Source organism: Myxocyprinus asiaticus, chromosome 5, assembly GCF_019703515.2.
Source record: "Myxocyprinus asiaticus isolate MX2 ecotype Aquarium Trade chromosome 5, UBuf_Myxa_2, whole genome shotgun sequence".
NCBI classification, from domain to species: Eukaryota; Metazoa; Chordata; class Actinopteri; order Cypriniformes; family Catostomidae; genus Myxocyprinus; species Myxocyprinus asiaticus.
Genome location: NC_059348.1, coordinates 11,339,297 through 11,359,022, shown reverse-complemented (window position 1 = coordinate 11,359,022; position 19,726 = coordinate 11,339,297). Strand labels below are relative to the sequence as shown.

Genomic DNA, 19,726 nt, shown 5'->3' with positions numbered 1-19,726 from the left:
TGAAAATTAACACATTAAAAATGGCATGTTGCCTCCAAGCATAAACAGTGATAAAAAAGAACTAAGCATAAAGTAAACTAAGGAAAAAATAAAAATAAAAAAATAAAGAATTTAAGCAGCGAGTGGTTTCTTTTTTTTTTTTTTTTTATCTCAGTATTGTTGCTTGATTATTGACAGAAAAGACAGTAGCAGATCTATTAGGCTGCATTTATACTGCAAGGCCTAATGCACATATTTTGACACATACACAGTATGGGCATTCAAAAACAGCTGCCTGTCTGTCAAACAGCACACAGTTATGGAATTCAGTCGGTACTCTGTAGAAAGATTGGTATCAAGAATGTTTTTAGTATAAACTCAAGTAGCGGTAATTTTAACATGCCTTATTATGATACACTCTCACTGAGCACTTTATTAGGAACACTTGTACACCTACATATTTATGCGATTATCTAATCAGCCAATCGTGTGGCAGCAGTGCAATGCATAAAATCATGCAGATACAGGTCAGGTGCTTCAGTTAATGTTCACATCAACCATCAAAATGGGAAACAAATGTGATCTCAGTGATTTAGACCGTGGCATGATTGTTGGTGCCAGACGGGCTGGTTTGAGTATTTCTGTAACTCAGATAACCCTTCTGTACAATTAGTATTGAGCAGAATAGCATCTCAGAATGCACAACACATCGAACCTTGATGCAGATAGGTTACAACAGCAGAAGACCATGTTTGGGCACTTTATTAGGACCATAGTGTTCTATGGTCCTAATAAAGTGTATACTAAGTCTGAGTTTTCAGAATGTCATTTTATTCTGCTGAAATGGTTGAATAAATTGGGCTTAATTTGCGTTCATCACAAGCAACTTATCTCTTCAAGTGAACAAATAAACATAATGGAGCACTTTCCCTGGGCACAAAAATAATTATTGCTCTACTTTGATCAATGAAGCTCTTGTGTCGTGTGTATGTTTCTGGGAGCAATGCAATTACCTCTGTACGACATGATATCATACGCAGGAATCGTTTAAGCTGTTATGAATGTGGAAATTATGGGATTTGTGGTGCGACTACTTACATGCTCTTGGCCCATGAACTTTCCCCATCGCTGCTTCGGTGGCTGTAAATTTAACCACAGTTATAATCAAGACCCTGAAGCACTGGCCCTGAAACACATCTGCCCCCATAGTGACATCAGGAAAGTTCAAGCCCACCATGAGAGACATTTAATAAAAAATAAGACTCTAGGACTATGCTTAGGGCAACTGGTTGGTTGTGTTGAACAAATCTAGAATTGAAGCTGTTTTCATTGAAAAAACAATTGATTGTATAACCCTTCTCCAAGAGTGTGCCAAGATACTATCCTCGTGTTCTTCAAAATGTGCGGGACTGACAGGGGATATCAATATAAGGTATCATATTATGACTGGCAGTGTCACCGTTTCCTGTTGAGGCTGGCATGTTAACATTCAAGATGAACTATTTTAGTATGTAAAGCGAAAACGGATGTATATGTATACTGTATCATTACCGTTATGACAGTAGAATGGTGTTTCTGCCTGTGTACATATATACTGAATGGAAAAAGTGTCATTCCCTTTTATAGTAAACATGTTTCTTATAACATATATATATATATATATATATATATATATATATATATATATATATATATATATATATATACACTATATGGCCAAAAGTTTGTGGACACCATATGTGCTTGATGAACATTTGATTTTAAAACCTTAGGCATCAATTTACCCATTTGCTCTAATAACAGCTTCCACTCTTTTGAGAAGGCTTTCCACTATACTGTATGTAGGAACATGGGTGCAGGGATTTACTCTCATTCAGACACGAGACTATCAGTGAGGTCAGGAACTGATGTTGGTCAATGGGGCCAGACTTACGGTTGCTGTTCCAGTTCACCCGAAAAGTGATCAGTGGGGTTCAGGTCTGGGCTTTGTGCAGGCAAGTCAATTTCTTCCACGCCAGACACAGTAAACCATTTCTTTATGGACCTCACTTTGTTCACACTATCATGCTGGAACAGAAAAGGTCTATCCCCAAACAGTTGCCACAAATTTTGAAGCACACAAAGCCCAAGCCATTACATAAAGTAACATTAAGATTTTCCTTTACTGGATTTAATGGAGTAACCAAATTCGTTAATTAGAAGGGAGTGTCCACAAACTTTTGGCCATATAGTGTATATAAGATATAATCCTGAAATCAGGACTAGAATTGTTAAATTCCTCTTAGTAACTAGTATAACCAATAAGTTCTTGCTTTTAACACAGATTTGACAGCTATCTAAGCCTTGTAATAAGTTAACATTTACGAAAGGCTGTAATGAGCACAGTTATTAACTTTTTTGACATGTTTTTGTCTGTTGAAAGCTTTTTGTCATACTTGGACTGTTTAAACAGTCCAGGGAATTTTAATGGAGTGTCATTGAAAATACACAGAAGCTGATGGTTAGATCACTGTTCTAATGCTTTGCTGCCCTAAATTAAACTTTTGGATACAAACCGTGATGACCAGCCTGGTTAAACTGACACTAGACAAAAGGACACAGTTTAAGCTCACTGTTAAACTGAACTGTACTGTCAATCAGAGGTTTTCCATTGAAAGAAAATCAATATCTTGTAAGTAAGAGGTCATTTATCCAAAGCGACTTATAGTGCATTTATTACAGGTTCAGTTCTCCTGGAATAAGCTGACGTTTAGGGTCTTGCATCAAGAACACAATGGTGAAAGCTCATGGGCCGCCCCTTGTAGGGTTCAAACCAGATGTTAAACCATTGGATTCATTTGTGACCACACCACCAAATGGTTCTCATTCATGAAAGACCAATTTAGAGACATTTTCAGAACATCATTTGTAAAACCATTCTTACAAAAATCGCCGCATTCTTCCTCTCTGATTATTCTGAATGAATATATATATATATATATATATATACAAAAAAATCAAAACATATTTGTGAAAATCTTTCATTGTGTAAGAATGGTTTTATGAACGATTTGCACAAATTCCTTCTGCTCGTGTTTCATAAATGAGGTCCAATTTCAGTCATTTTTGTCTTTTTAATTTCTAGGTCTAAGCTGATTTGAAACTACTTCAAAATTTCTGTTTAAAATTAGCTTGCACGTACACATTCAAAAGACGTCAGCGCTCACTCATTATATTCTGACAAGTGAAGTATTAGAGTTAAGTGAATCTTGGCCTGACTGTTAATGCTAATGTGTGTTTTTCAAGGGCGAGGGAAGTGTTCACGAGCTGCTGCTGACAGTCATCACACGAATGGGCATCGCCGTTTCACTTGTCTGCCTCGCCATTAGCATCTTCACCTTCTGCTTCTTCCGCGGCCTCCAGAGTGACCGCAACACCATCCACAAGAACCTCTGCATCAACCTCTTCATCGCTGAGCTCCTCTTCCTCGTGGGCATCAACATGACCGATCCCCCGGTACACAAACATTTTTGTGGTTGTAAATGTGACAGTCCAAAAAAAACAAGATAGGTTTGAAGACAATAGCTCTGTTTGAAAACCTAGTGAGCTTCCTAGATAAGCAGTTTTGTTGGCAGCATAGGCAGCATAGCTCTGTAAGATACCTCGTTTTGATCAAAAAATCTAAATTGCCACTGAAACTTACAGTGATTTGCAGTGGCAAAGCAATTATTTTCAAAACATATAAAATGTATATTAACTATAAAATATATAATAACTGAAAATCATCAATAAAATAGGCCGAGCTAATTACAGTTGGGAAAATCCACCATAAACAGATGTGACAGTTGTGAAAGTAGCAGTTTATGTATAGGCTACATGATGAGGAGAAACCATCGAAAACGCTTTGAAACCAGCAGACTTTGACTTCTGAGACATCGTTATGATATCCATTAATGCTGCACGATTGATTGAATTATGATTAAAATCGCAACATGGCTTTGCACGATTACTAAACCTTAAAAGGCTGTGTTTCAAAATATAGTCTGCAATCAGTGCTTCAGTCAGTGCTGTGTGAGCAAGCGGCGCCCTCTTGCGGTCTGAACGGAATTATCCATTATACCAATATAATACAGAATTTAAAAGGGACTTTTGTTTATTTGGTTAAATGTTTTATTTTTCCATGATGAGGTTGACATTTCTGTGGAATTTCCCAACATAGGCATAGTATGAATTTGTAATGTTTTATCTTATTAAGTACATACATGTCAAATTTAAGTTTTGTTGTTTTGAACTGCAAAAACAGATGTGCAAAAATGTTGTAGATGTACAAAATAACCTTTTATCATATCAATCATCATGTTATCATATTTAGTAATTTTTCGTATCTTTATTATCTTTTTATCTTCTATTTATCTTTCATTATGGCTCTCTTATTGGCCTATAGTTTTTGTTAGGAATCGGTATCAGACAAAAACATTCATATACTGTAGATGCATCCCTAGTTCTTACAAACATAAACTGCTGCAAATATACTCACATTTTAACTCTGAAACACAAGGCAGTTTGTTAAGACCATGTGGACACACTTCTGAATGATCGCCTCATGTCTCTCGTTTCTCTCTGAACAGATTGTGTGCTCTATTATTGCTGGAGTTCTTCATTTCTTCTTTCTGGCGGCATTTGCGTGGATGTGTTTGGAGGGTGTTCAGTTGTTCCTTATGCTCGTGGAGGTCTTCGAGAGCGAATTCTCCCGACGAAAGTACTACTACGCATCCGGTTACTTGTTCCCCACTGTGGTGGTTGGGATTTCGGCAGCCATAGACTACAAGAGCTACGGAACCAAGAAAGCGTAAGTGATTTTATTTGTCGGAGTCTTTGCTGAAAAAAAAAAAAAAAACAGCCGAAGTCATAGCTAGTCTTTAGCTTGGGCCTGGTCTGGTTTTTATTTTTTTAAGTTGTTTAAGTAACTTTCAGCTGTTTAGGCTGAGAGGCTAGCTTAAACCAGCTAAGACCAGTAAACCACCTTAGGCTGGTTTAAGATGTTTTTTTGTTCCCTTACACAGAACTACTGCATGATTAATTAGTGAGGTGTGAGTTTGTTTTGTAAGGGATAATGTACAGTCAGCCAGTTGGTCTCGCTAAATAAATCCCGACAGAGTGACCAGGATCCCGACACATTGCAGAAGGGTCTTGTAGCACCCTGAAGGTCTTTTTTTTTTGTTGCTATAACAACCAGCTGACTGTACATTATCCTGCTTATTACACGAATTCTTACCAAATAAATAAAATCATGGACATAAAATATTGATTTGCATTGAAATTATGTAATTATGTGGGGAGAAAGAAATCGCTGAACAGCTGAAATCCACCTCTGGTTTGCGTCGGAGTTCTGTTGGTGTTTATTCTGTGAAAATGGCCATCTGACTCCTCATTATCCTGCCTATTACAAGACTACTTGCCAAACGAATTAATAAATGGACATGAAACATTGATGTGCATTGAAATTATGTGAGAAGAAATAAATCACTGAACAGCTGAATTCCACCTCCGGTTTGCGTCGGCGTTCTGTTGGTATTTATTTTGTAATTAATGACCGTCTGCACATTATCCAGCTTATTACAAGACTTATTGCAAAATAAATAAATAAATGTACATGAAACATTGATTTGCATTGAAATTATTTTGTTAGCTTACTTGTAGAGACCGCACCTTGATCCGAGAAGCAGGAGAGATGGCTCGCAATACCTGGATGAGCAGTCTGATATGTGGATGTGCGGTTGTTACTGAGAAATATCAGACCACTAGATGGCGCCATTGACCGATCAGAATCCTGTATTCCAGAGAGTTGTGTAATATAATTATTGCGTTCCTCTTCAGAGACGTGTGAAGAAATACAAGCATATTGTTCTCTAATACTAAATAACCTTTAATTACATGAAACATTTTGTGCAGGAATTTTAAAAAGAAAGCTTCAGTTCAAAAGGGCCCTTATTTGCATCAGAGACCTGTGTATGTGTATGAATGACACAAACATAGCAAAGCATATTTCCCCTCCAATCAAATTTACACAGAGATTTCAATTAAGTTTACTGATCTGTCAGCTCAGTTTAAAGGCTTTGAGATTTAGATTTGTGAAATGGGATTTGTAAACATACTGCATGTGCCTGGAAAGAATTAATGCAGTGACCAGTTAACTTCAGTGTATTCAGGGATTCAGATACTAATAAACCACATCAACAGCATATTAAATCCAGAACAGATAAACACAATAGTGTTTTAAATGCAAAAAAAAAAAAAAAAAAAAAAAGAAGATTAAATCAGTAATGTTTTGAAAGTAATATCAAACATGAGCATTGTCACTTTTAAAGTTGTGAATATGTCCTAAATAATCAGATTCAAGTCTGTAATTCTGATTTTTTTTTTTTTTTTTAAACATTAGAGAGTAATTGCTTCACTAATGTTTGCTTCTCACTTTTTCTCTCTGCAGCTGTTGGCTAAGGGTTGATAATCATTTCATCTGGAGTTTCATTGGTCCAGTTACGTTCGTCATTATGGTATGTTTGCAACATTTAACATCATTACCTGTATGTACATACAGTATATAGAATGTGCACCAGAAACGTTAGGAAAATATGCAAATTACCGATAGTGGTGCAGACTTTTGTTTAATAATATATGCTGTGTTCCCATTGGTCACTAAAGTATACTGTGTTTCTAATAGTCTGTAATATATGCTGTGTTCCTATAGTCTGATTCCAGAAGTTAAAAATATGTTCATTTTCTCCATAGGCAAATTGATTTTTACCAATAACTTACTGTATAAACATTTAAAGACAGACCTACCATGAGCTCAGAGGTTGGTAATCAATGGTATATGCTCCTGTTGAAGCAATCAGTCCATGTTATTTGAACATTTAAATATTATTTTTTTGTTGTTGCATAAAATAATCCAAGAATTGTGGTGAACAAAGTGCGCCAAAGAGCTCTGCAGTGACATAGATGGCCTCCGTTCACTCCCAACCTACATGTATATTTGCAAATATCTGAATATTTTACAATTGTATCAAAATATACTGTTTCTATACTTATAATCAGCAACTTTAAACAGCAACTTCAATAGTTTTATATTTTTATAGCTTTTTTAGTTTGATTTCGTGATTTGTAATGCTTCATGGGATTGTAGTTCATTCCCACATTTCAGATGATAAGTCTTGTACTTTTTTTTTTCTTTAGTCCAGTTCTGAAATACTTTTTGCTTCAAATCAAAGTTTGTAATGTTGTGATTAACCTCGGAGCTGATTGGTTCGGTTCATGGCTTTGAACTTCTATATGAAATCCCTATGTAAAAATGAATGGGAAAAAAAACTTCCAATTCGGCTGAAAAAGTGGGTGGGTACTGTTGTGTTTATTGGTAAGTAATGTTAACTGTTGTTTTCTTGTTGACCACTTATGTTATAGTTAGTAATGTATCTTAAGTTCCTATAAGTCAGTTTTCAGTATGTATGGACAGTATGCTGTGTTTGTCAGTCCTCATTCTAAATGAGATCTCTTCTCATGATTGCACTGCACTAGACAGATCACAGGAGAAACACTTGCAGACCTGAAGGTCATTCATTCTTGAAAAACGGTGATAAAGGGAGGCGAGAAAGACGAGTATAAAGATAACAAAGCTGGAGGGACTGACAGCTATGGATTGCTGGAGTTTTAACCATACTGACATGAATTATAGCACCACTATGGGGATATTTTTGTTTGGTGAGGAGGACTTTTTCACACAACTCCCACAGATGGATAAAACATGGCACAAAGATAGATAAAAAAAAAAAAGAAAAAAAAAGTCAGGCCATTTTAGAAAGTGCAAAAATAGCTGCAGCACTGAGATACTGAAGTGTGCTGTCAGTGCTGTTAAGGGGATTCATAGTCAGACTGTAAATGTTCAGCTAAAAAAAATCAGATACGCATAATACATCAATTTACCTACTGACTAAATCTCACAAAAAAAAAAACACTTTTTGGGACTTATCTCTTTCCAGGTCAAATAAATTAAATTTACACTTTTTCTCTTTTCAACAATGAAAGTGAATGGTGCCTGAATTACATTCACATGTTTTGGTATTTCCAAATATTGGTTTAAATAGTGATTTTCATTACTGTGACATTGTATTAGATTATTAAATAATCCAGATGTTTTTATTTATTTATTTATTTATTTTATTAGCATTAATTAAAGGAATACAAATATTACAAAACAAACAAACTACTATCGTGTATACATTACAGTTAAATAATACATTAATAATATACTGCATAATAGAATATATGTTTTTTTTTTCATATTACAGTTATTAAAATGAGAAGGGATTGTGTTTAATGCAAAAAAATAAATAAAAAAAAATAAAATAAAAATTAAATTCTCAAAAAAGGCTTAATTTGTGGGGGCCTGGGTAGCTCAGTGAGTATTGACACTGACTACAACCCCTGGAGGCATGAGTTCGAATCCAGGGTGTGCTGAGTGACTTCAGCCAGGAGAGTCACACGGGGTAACCTCCTCGTGGTCACAATTAGTGGTTCTCGCTCTCAATGGGGCTCTCAATGGGGCACGTGGTAAATTGTGCGTGGATTGCGGAGAGTAGCATGAGCCTCCACATGCTGTGAGTCTCCATGGTGTCATGCACAGCAAGCCACATGGTAAGATGCGCGGATTGACTGTCTCAGAAGGCAACTGAGACATGTCCTCTACCACCGGGATTGAGGTGAGTATCCGGATTGAGGTGAAGTGAAAATGTCACATTGCAAAAAAAAATCTTAATTGTCCTAAAAAAGGCTTTATTTTCTTTAAGCAAATTGTAATTTTTTATATCTGTCTTTTGGTTTTGGGCTGAAATGTGACCCAGACATGATCTTGACAGGTTTTGTGAGATTCACCCAAATACTAAGCTGTTTTTCTGTTGGATTTACTGAGTCTCAAATTCTTTCTCTGAAAGGTGCTCCCCTGCATACAAACCCAGCAAGACTAATACACTCACTAACACATTCGCTCAGATGTCAGAGTGAAGTGTGCTATCTGAACACAGCCTGATTTATATTGGCCGTGTGCTTGTGGCTCTATTTTGGGGAGGTGTAGGCCGAGGGGGGATGGGAGGTGTAGGGTGGTGCAGAGGGAGGGCTGAGGCAGGATGGCTGGCCTGGCTTCCTCCCGTGCCGTGCCTGGCCTGCCTGGCTGTCTCATCAGATCTGTGTCATCACTCGCGGGCAGTGTTAAATGCATTTTCAGTCTCTCCGCCCATACCGGAGTAAAGCGGCTCTGGTGACAACACTCAACAGAGCCATAATCAGTGATCTAAAAGCCCCCTCTCTCTCTCCTTTCCTGTCTTTTCCTTGTGTTGTTCTAACTGATTCTCCCTTCTTTACTGAACTATTCTTCAGCACAACTACACTCAAATAACATGTTTTTTGCACTTTTTATAATTATCACTATTAACAAGCACGATGCGACAAGTTTCAAGCAACAAATAATTAGTCTGTTTACACTGAAAGTGAAAATTCTTGTCACAGTTACTAACCTAAATTAACTAAACTAAATTAACAGATTAAAATGGAAAAATAGTATATTGGTTGTTGCTCGATCATATTGCACGTTAGGACACAATTTGAACAAAGCACTAACCCATTACAGTAACTCATCCTGTGACGTATTTGCTACAGACTTGAATGATACCTCAAATTGTGTGTTGTACTTAATATGAAGAGATGTGTTTTTACTTTACTAAGCAATCAAACTCACAATTTTTGCCAGGTAGACCATATAACGGGCAAAAACCTCCATGGACTTATGTGTTTATGGAGGGACCTGTGCCATGTCTAGATAACAGAATATCAAAAAACAATGTGCTAAAAAAACATGCTAATAAAACATCCAGAACATTCTAGCAACTACATAGCAAAACGCTAAAAACCTGGTTATAAAACATCCAGAACTCCCTAACAACTGCAAAAGGCAAAATGCAAAAAAAAAAAAAAAAAAAAAAAAACATGATGATAAAAGATCCAGAACACCCTAGCAACTGCATAGCAACATGCTAAAAAACAACATGCAAATTAAACATCCAGAACACCCTAGTATGCAAAACAACATGCTAATAAAACATCCAGAACACCGTAGCATGCTAAAAAAAAACATGCTAATAAAACATCCAGAACACCCTAGCAAGCTAAAAAACTACATGCAAATAATACATCCAGAACACCCTAGCATGCTAAAAAAAACAACATGCTAATAAAACATCTTGCACACTCTAGCATGTTAAAAACCTACATGCTAATTAAACATCATGAACACCCTAGCACTCTAAAAAATGTCATGCTAATAAAATATCCAGAACACCCTAGCTTGCTAAAAAACAACATGTTAATAAAACATCTAGAACACTCTAGCACACTAAAAAAACTACATGCTAATAAAACATCCAGAACACCCTAGCACGCTAAAAAACTACATGCTAATAAAACATCTTGATCACCCTAGCATGGTAAAAAACTACATGCTAATAAAACATCCAAAACACTCTAGCATGCTAAAAAAAAACTACATGCCAATAAAACATCTAGAACACCCTAGCATGCTAAAAAATTACATGCTAATAAAACATGTTGAACACCCTTGCATGTTAAAAAACTACATACTCATAAAACATCCAGAACACCCTAGCACACTAAAAAACTACATGCTAATAAAACATCTTGAACATCCTAGCATGGTAAAAAACTACATGCTAATAAAACATCCAAAACACTCTAGCATGCTAAAAAAAAAAACTACATGCCAATAAAACATCTAGAACACCCTAGCATGCTAAAAAATTACATGCTAATAAAACATCCAGAACACCCTAGCACTCTAAAAAAGTACATGCTAATATAATATCCAGAACACCCTAGCGTGCTAAAAAAAATACATGCCAATAAAACATCCAGAACACTCTAGCATGCTAAAAAACTACATGCTAATAAAATATCCAGAACACCCCAGCATGCTAAAAAACTACATGCTAATAAAATATCCAGAACACCCTAGCATGCTAAAAAAATTAATTCTAATAAAACATCCAGAACACTCTAGCATGCTAAAAAACTACATGCTAATTAAACATCAAGAACAACCTAGCACACTAAAAAACTACATGCTAATAAAACATCCAGAAAAACCCTAGCACGCTAAAAAACGACAAGCTAATAAAACATCTATAACACCCTAGCACGCTAAAAAACTACATGCTAATAAAACATCCAGAACATCTTAGCATGCTAAAAAAAACATGCAAATAAAACATCTAGAACACCTTAGCATGCTAAAAACAACAACGTTTAAAACATATAGAACACCTTAGAATGCTAACAAAAACAACATGCTAATAAAACATATAGAACACCCTAGCATGCTAAAAAACAACATGCTAATAAAACATCTAGAACACTCTAGCATGCTAAAAAACAGCATGCTAATAAAACATCCAGAACGCCCTAGCATGCTAAAAAAACAACATGCTAATAAAACATCTAGAATACCCTAGCACACTAAAAACTGCATACTAATAAAACATTTAGAACACTCTAGCATGCTAAAAAACTACTTTCTAATAAAACATCCAGAACACCCTAGCAACTGCATAGTACCAAGCTAAAAAATTATAAAGCTAAAATCTTGAACACCCTAACTGTACATCAACATGTTAAACATTTAGAAAACCCTATAGTGACTGCATGGAAAGATGCTAAAAACTTTCAGAACACTCTAGCAACTTTCTTTCTTTTTTATTAGGAACGGGTGCTCTCCTCTCCCATTTTTGAAAGGCTCTGATAAATTCTTCTAGTGTATACGTATGGTTTGTGTTGTTGATCGATGAAGCAAAGAATTCAGTGACTTTCTTTTCAATTTCCTTTCAATGGACATTTGCTTGTTTTTTTGCCTCGGCTCACACTGTGTGGTTTTCTGTGCCTCTAAGAAATAAACAAGATAAATGTGTGTTTTTCACTCACTGTTTTTCAGAGCTGTAATGTGCTTATAATTGACCTATTTGTCATGTAGGTTTTCTCTTTTTGGATTTTAGCCAAACACAATATACCAAGTTAACAACCTGTGTCATTCTGCCAACCTGCGTATAGACAGAACTTGAATTGGTAGTTTCGCCATTTCGTTTTACATTGTTAGTATGTGACCCGGTTTTTTGGATAAAACATAGAGACTTTCCAAGGAATTTTTCAACTCTTCGGAAACATTCAAATCAACCTCATTTCAGAAGTTGACAGACAGACACTCAAACACAAAACTTGCACAGGAATAATTACCGTGCTTTTTCACGGATGCTTTTGAGCGAGCTTGAATTGGTTTCTTCAAAGTGCAATCTCTCAAAAGCTCCTTGTGTTGCTTTCAGCTCTTTCCAAAAAGTGTGAACAGTCATAATGTTGCAGAAAGAAGTCAGATTAACTGGAGATTAGTATTCTTTGCCCTAGCCTAAAAACACTTGGTATTTTCCACTTTTTTTTTTTTTTTTTTTAACCTTGTTTTTGAGAATTACCTAGTAGGTAAATTGTGTGGAGAGGGTAACTATAAAATCAGAATATTGATATTTAAGTGTGAACATTTTGGGAGAAGTTAAGAAGCCAAAACTGAGCAAAATCTCTTCGGCCCTCTACACACCATCCTCACCTCCAACTGAATTTAGGCCCTCCTCAGTCTGTTTTAGCAGAACTTCCACTGTTTCTGTTCCACATATTTGAAAAAGAGGGTGCTTTTTTTCTGGACTCATTTTTGTCCCACACAGTTGTTCCATTAAGAGGTCTCCTCTGGCCTGCCTGAATTACATTCCCATGTTCGGGGCGGCAAAGAAAAACACAAGTTCTTGCCAGCGAGCAGACATGTCCACGGCCACAGTTATAACTTACACTAGTCTGAGAAGGCGCCAATGGGCGCCAATGGGCGTTTGTCTCGGATTATCCTGAAAATCCAAATCAGGAACAAATGGTAGCACTTTATTATCTGGGTGATATTTTATGTCTGAGGGAATATTAATGTTCTTACTGGCAATCGGAAAACAGATTAGGTTGCAGTATCTCGACAAATCCTCCACTGACTTTAACAATGTCCTCATCCAAAATCTACTTTAGTCGTCATGTTAAAGGAATAGTTCGCCCATAAAATGAACATTTTGTTATTATTAAAACACTCTTGCCATACAATGACAGTCCATAGTAACCAGGGGCTTTCAAGTTCCAATAAATACAAAAGAAAGCACAATGGAAGTTCTGTAAAAGCAGTCCACTATATTGCGAATGTTTTAAGTGATACACCACAAGAATCAAAAATAGCGCATGAGTGTCATTGAAAGCATAATTGCATTGGTTCTTATGTTAACAAGTTATGTTAAAATAAAAAAATAATATTACATATTAAAAAATGTGGCCTATGGTAAATATATTTTATATGATCAAAGTATTTACAATAATAATAATTTAATTATATGAATAATTTATTTCTGTGTGTCTATATATATATATATATATATATATATATAAAACAGGGTCAGTTTTTAAAGTAAAACTTTGGGCTTGGATTGGGTTTGTAATGAATGAAAAAAAAACATATCTGTATATATATCTCTATATATATATTTATATACACACATTATTAATATTATTATTATAAATATTTAGATAATTAACATAGGCTACATTTATTTTCTTTATTTACTTAACACAAGAAATAAAAAAAACAAGTATAACTTTGGGCTTGGATCAGTTTTGTAATTAATATATATATATATATATATATAGTGTTCTTTTCACCTTCAAAAGCATACAGGGGTGTATATTCAATCCCAGGGTTGGAAGGGTTACTTTTGAAATGTATTCCACTACAGATTACAGAATACATGCTGTAAAATGTCATTTGTAATGTATTCCGTTAGATTACTCAAGATCAGTAACGTATTGTAAATACTTTGTCTACCAGTTACTTCTTCAGCACTGGTAGATTTTTTCACTTGTTTTGACTATAAAAACTCTGCCAGTACAGTAAGACAAAATACACATGTTAAAAATACATTCTCTGAAATATCTAAATATCTTCTGCAGTGTTGTTTCTAAAACAAGATCAATCTAATTGATCTTGTTTTAAAGATTTTTAGATATTTTTATAGGAAAACAATACCAAACTTGTTATCAAGAATATGATTTTTGCCCTAATATCAAAAGTCTTACTAGAAAAAAAAAAAAGAAATTATGATCTAACGTGAATTTTCTTGAAAAAAAAAAATATGATCGTACCTGGTAACGTGCATGTAAAATGGCTAGAAATAGCATTTTAGCTTAGCATAAAACTGACAATTTACACAAGGTTTATTTCTATTTCTTCTGCTCCAAACTTACTTCAAACGTACTTCTCTGTCTGCTCGTATGAATGTAACACATCATAAGAAAGTGTTTCACCGCTGTTCAAATGCACTTTGGATCGCATCATTTATATGTATAAATGTTTTCCATCTGAAAGGACTAAATATTAAATGAAACAAATGACAATAAAATGCAAAGTAATCTCTTCAGTAATCAAAATACTTTTTGAATGTAACTGTATTCTAAATACCAATGATTTAATTTGTAACTGTAGTGGAATACAGTTACTTATATTTTGTATTTTAAATACGTAATCCCATTACATGTATTCCGTTACTCCCCAACCTTGTATATATATATAACTATAAATATTTGGAATTTATATATATATACAGTGTGTGTGTGTGTGTGTATATATATATATTAAATAAATGTAGCCTATGTTAAACATATATTAAGTAATTATCATATTTATAATAAAAACCTAAAAAAAAAGACAAAAAAGGCATGTTGGCAGTACCATAAAAGCAGTTTGTAATATTCCAAGTGTTCTGGAGACATAAAATAATTATATATAAATATAATTTATATTTAGATAAATATAAATCAATAATTATAGATATATATAAAAACACGACACACCATGTTTTAATTCTGCAGGAAAATGTGGGCTAGATGCAAACTTCAGGGGAGGCCAAGAGTATTGGTGTACAATGACTTAAATTTCCATCTGTTCCTCACACAAATCTGTAATATGATTTCAGAAGACTTAGAATAAAGCTTTTATTTTTTTTGTCCTTATTTGAGCTTGACAGACGTGGTCACTAAGAACTTTTTTGTATGGAAAAGGGCTGTCTAAAGGTTCTTCAAAACATTCACCCTTTGTGTTGTGGGGGGGACCAGCAAATGGGTTTGGAATGACATGAGGGTGAGTAAATAATGACAGAATTTCAACCATCCCTTTAAGAGTTTTACTGTAGTCTAAACAAACAGAATGCTGCTTGAACATTTCCAAATGCTTTAGACAGAACAGCTTGCCAGTTTGAAAGCTTCCAGAAGAAGTCGTCTGTTCTTGCATTTTGACATTTTTGCAGTTCTTGTCTTCTTTATGAATTATTGAAGGCTATACTTTGCAGATCGTGGTGTACCGTGGTGTACCAACATAAACCACAATTTATTTTTATTTTTTAATGTTGGTTCTACAATCGTCTAATAGCCTGGTGATCACAGATCCCGAGAGAGATGTACTGCTATTCCTGCCCATGTAACTGTTACATAGTGCTCTCCCTGCAAATGTCCAGCTGCAAAATTGTGAAATATGAATATTAAATGATGTTTGACAAATATGCCATTCGAGTGATGGATCTCAAACGTGAGTTCCAGGAACTGCTTGAAAGCCGTGTGGTCTTCTCAACATGCTTTATCTTCTCCGACAGCTCAACCTCATCTTTCTGGTGGTGACAATGTACAAGATGGTAAAACACTCGACATCTATGAAACCTGATTCCAGCAGACTGGAGAGCATACGGTAAGATCAACCTTCAATACCGTTGCATGCACTTCCCAGCCTGGGTTTTATTGCAGCTGCCTACACAGTTTAAAGTCAACATAAAACGGTGTTCAAATGACATTGTCCTTCCAGAATGTGACAAAAAATGTAGGTAAATATTTGATTTATCCAGAAGGTATTGTTTGGATCGTGGAAAGTGGACGTTACACATCTGAATGAAGCCATGTGTTTGAAGGGGAGGGAGTGGGGGTGGGTGGGGGGGATGTTATTGATTCAAAGTGAAAATGTATTTTTCATATCCGAGCTTATTTTGACACATCATTAACTATATCCTCGTGTGACCCTCTGTCCTTCTGAGTGAGCATTGTTTTTTGTCTTTGCTATATGCAATGCATAATTTAAATGAATTTAAACCAACTGATCTCAGTTCAGGACACTCAATAAAAGATTAAACTTTTGACGCACCGAGTCGTGTGACAAAACAACATGGCGCCGATCACAGCGGAGTTTGTCTTAGGTAGAAATGCCAACAAAACTACATCTGGTAAGAAACCTAATTACCTTTTTACATTGAAACCTGTTTGAGTCAAAAAATTTGAGAAACTAGTTTCTATGCCATCTTTAAAATTTGAACGATTTATCGCGAAACGGCACACTGTTAAACACAATGACTGCTATAGTGGACAATACCACTCATTTTTCATTAGAAATCCTACATTTACTGTGCATTTTCACATTGAGAAAAAAAATGTTTTCAGAGGCTTTATAAGGAGTTAGGATGAAAATAAGGTGCATTTCGATCTGTTCTGAGATCAGTGCAGACAGACAGCACACTGGACGTTAAGTCATTCTCTAAATAGGGAGCAAGGGAACATCCTATAACTTTCTATGCAGCTAAGTACATTCACTCCTAAAATCCGACCAAAAGTTCAGTTTCAGGCTGCAGATGATGTTTGGACCACTCAAAATGCTTGGCAGACATGGAACAATGGTAATCAGTACATAGATTCAGAATTTATAATGTATAATTTTATTTTAACATGGTTGGCAGTGATATACACTATATGGCCAAAAGTTTGTGGACACCATATGTGCTTGATGAACATTTGATTTCAAAACCTTAGGCATCAGTTTCCCCCTTTGCTGTAATAACAGCTTCCACTCTTTTGGGAAGGCTTTCCACTATACTGTATGTAGTAACATGGGTGCAGGGATTTGCTCTCATTCAGACACAAGGCTATCAGTGAGGTCAGGAACTGATGTTGGTCGATGGGGCCTGACTTACAGTTGCTGTTCCAGTTCACCCCAAAAGGGATCAGTGGGGTTCAGGTCTGGGCTTTGTGCAGGCCAGTCAATTTCTTCCACGCCAGACACAGTAAACCATTTCTTTATGGACCTCACTTTGTTCACAGGGGCATTGTCATGCTGGAACAGAAAAGGGCTACCCCCAAACAGTTGCCACAAATTTGGAAGCACACAAAGCCCAAGCCATTACATAAAGAAACATTAAGATTTTTCTTTACTGGATTTAATGGAGTAGCCAAATTCGTTAATTAGAAGGGGGTGTCCACAAACTTTTGGCCATATAGTGTAGCTTGGTATTATTTAAAATGTCACAACGTAGTCCCGCTGTCCACATATGAGGACATACATTTTTAGGAAAAGTATTTGCTCTAGTTTTTTATTTATTTATTGATTTTTTTGCATCTTTATTAGGAGCTACTAGATACAAATCAAAAAAGGAAATGAGAAATGCACACAGCAGTCACGCTCGTGTCTCAGGAGGATAAGTAAGCCATTCATTTTCCCCGAAAAGTGGAACACTATTTCTCTATGGTGCTATCAAAGCATCGCTGTTTGATCATTCAGACCAGCCTCACAGCAACATTGGCTTAAAAATGGTTTGAATTTGGGTGGGACTAACTGTTTCTGACCAATGACAGACGGGGAAGTGTTCAGGGAAACGTGTTTAAAAACAATCGTTAATTTTGCAATTCCGTTTGGGATGCAGAAATGACACACTTCAGCTTGAAGTAAATAGGAGCTATTTTGAATTCATATTGATATTAATACACTTTACTTTTTCTTACAGACACAAAACTGAAAGGTTTCATGTTTTCACAACCTACAATTGCCCTCTTTATTAATTTGCTTGCATTATTTAAAGTAGCAAGACTCTATAATTGTATTAATCACAACGTGACAATTACATTCCAGCCGTGCAAATTGGTTTTGTGGTAATGGATGGCATTCCAGGTTGAAGGTTGTGCATGGGGTAGAGGTTGCGTCTGGGGCTGGACTTGTGGTAAACACTCGGATGCTGCTAATTTGGGTTTATGGGAATAATTAAGGAAAGCATTAACCTTTCGAGCACCATGTTATTAACTTATTCATTAGCATCAGTGGCCTGCAATGTCATAGCACAATCTTACCCTCTTATGAACATTGTCCTTGGAAACCAGATGCATATTTCCAGATGGACGATACAGTGTATGATGTTAAAGCAAGACGTTTTATTGGACCCAAAGTCGTAATTCTGTTTAAACGTGCAGCTGGGGGGTAACAAGAGATGGAAAAATCTCCTTCTGTCATGTGTCCATATGAAGGGCTCGTCTGGGGCTGTAAGACAGGACATTTGATCCGCACAGATAGTCGCTGGAATCTCTTATGGGAAAGAGTCTATTGATATACGACTGTCTTGAATTGAAGTTTATGTGTCTCTGGGTGGTCTGATTGTAGGAGTGGGTCCAGTTTATGAATGGATTTTCATTCTTTATGTAATGTGTTTTTAAACAACCTGCTTAGTAGTGAGGTCTCGTTCACAAACTAATTGTTGTGTTAAACCAGTTCTTTTTAATGATTCATTCAAACCCATCCGCGAAGTGTTCGTAAATCACTTGACTGTAAGAACTTGGTTTGGGAGTAAAACTGTGAGCGTCCCCAAACGCAATTGTAAACATTATTGCCGTAAACTACGATAAAACAAAGTATTTTAGCATATAAATATTGCTAACCTTTGATCAAAAACATAGTGATGAACAGTTTTGGGTAAGTTGCTCAAAAAGTAATCCACTACAAATAATGTAATTACTTTAGGTAAATAATATAGGTAATTATTTCTCTAAAAATTGTAATCAGATTACACTACTCATTACTTTATGGGAAAAGTAGTCATATTACTCATTACATTCTGAAACACTTTTTACAAACTAGTTTTTGTTTTTCCGATCAACAAATTCAAATTAATATTTATATATTCCTGTATAGTCTATATTTCCTGCTAGTTATTGTCGCACTCAAGTCATACACTCATCACAACATCAAACTTTTCTACCTTACAGTGACTCATTAGTGACTTTTAAGCTGTCGCAAAAATGCAAACAGTCATACATGTACACATAATTCATGTTTTAAATGTATTAAATATTATTTGAGAATTATTTGTTACCCAAATAATGTATAAAAAGTAACTGTAAACTGCTTATACAAATTTATAATATAATGCATTACACTAGTTTTTTTAACCGAAAGTAACTCAGGGGAGCCTGGGTAGCTCAGTGGTAAAAGATGCTGGCTACCACCCCTGGAGTTCGCTAGTTCGAATCCCAGGGTGTGCTGAGCGACTCCAGCCAGGTCTCCTAAGCAACCAAATTGGCCCGGTTGCTAGGGAGGGTAGAGTCACATGGGGTAACCTCCTCGTGGTCACCATAATGTGGTTCGTTCTTGGTGGGGCGCATGGTGAGTTGAGCGTGGATGCCGTGGTGGATGGTGTGAAGCCTCCACACGCGCTATGTCTCCATGGCAACATGCTCAACAAGCCACATGATAAGATGCGTGAGTTGATGGTCTCAGACGCAGCAGCAGCTGGGA

At 35.9% G+C, this 19,726-nt stretch overlaps 1 protein-coding gene across 5 annotated transcripts in view; it reads left to right on the top strand.

Annotated features, from left to right (window-relative positions):
- The window catches only part of LOC127440710 (adhesion G protein-coupled receptor L2-like), a 176,845-nt gene that overhangs the window by 140,431 nt on the left and 16,688 nt on the right, over positions 1 to 19,726 (top strand). For all 5 annotated transcript variants that reach the window (XM_051697455.1, XM_051697456.1, XM_051697457.1 and 2 more), the window contains 4 exons: positions 3,265 to 3,474; positions 4,587 to 4,807; positions 6,446 to 6,512; positions 15,783 to 15,874. In XM_051697455.1, coding sequence (XP_051553415.1) covers positions 3,265 to 3,474; positions 4,587 to 4,807; positions 6,446 to 6,512; positions 15,783 to 15,874 — 590 coding nt within the window. The remainder of the gene's footprint in view (positions 1 to 3,264; positions 3,475 to 4,586; positions 4,808 to 6,445; positions 6,513 to 15,782; positions 15,875 to 19,726) is intronic.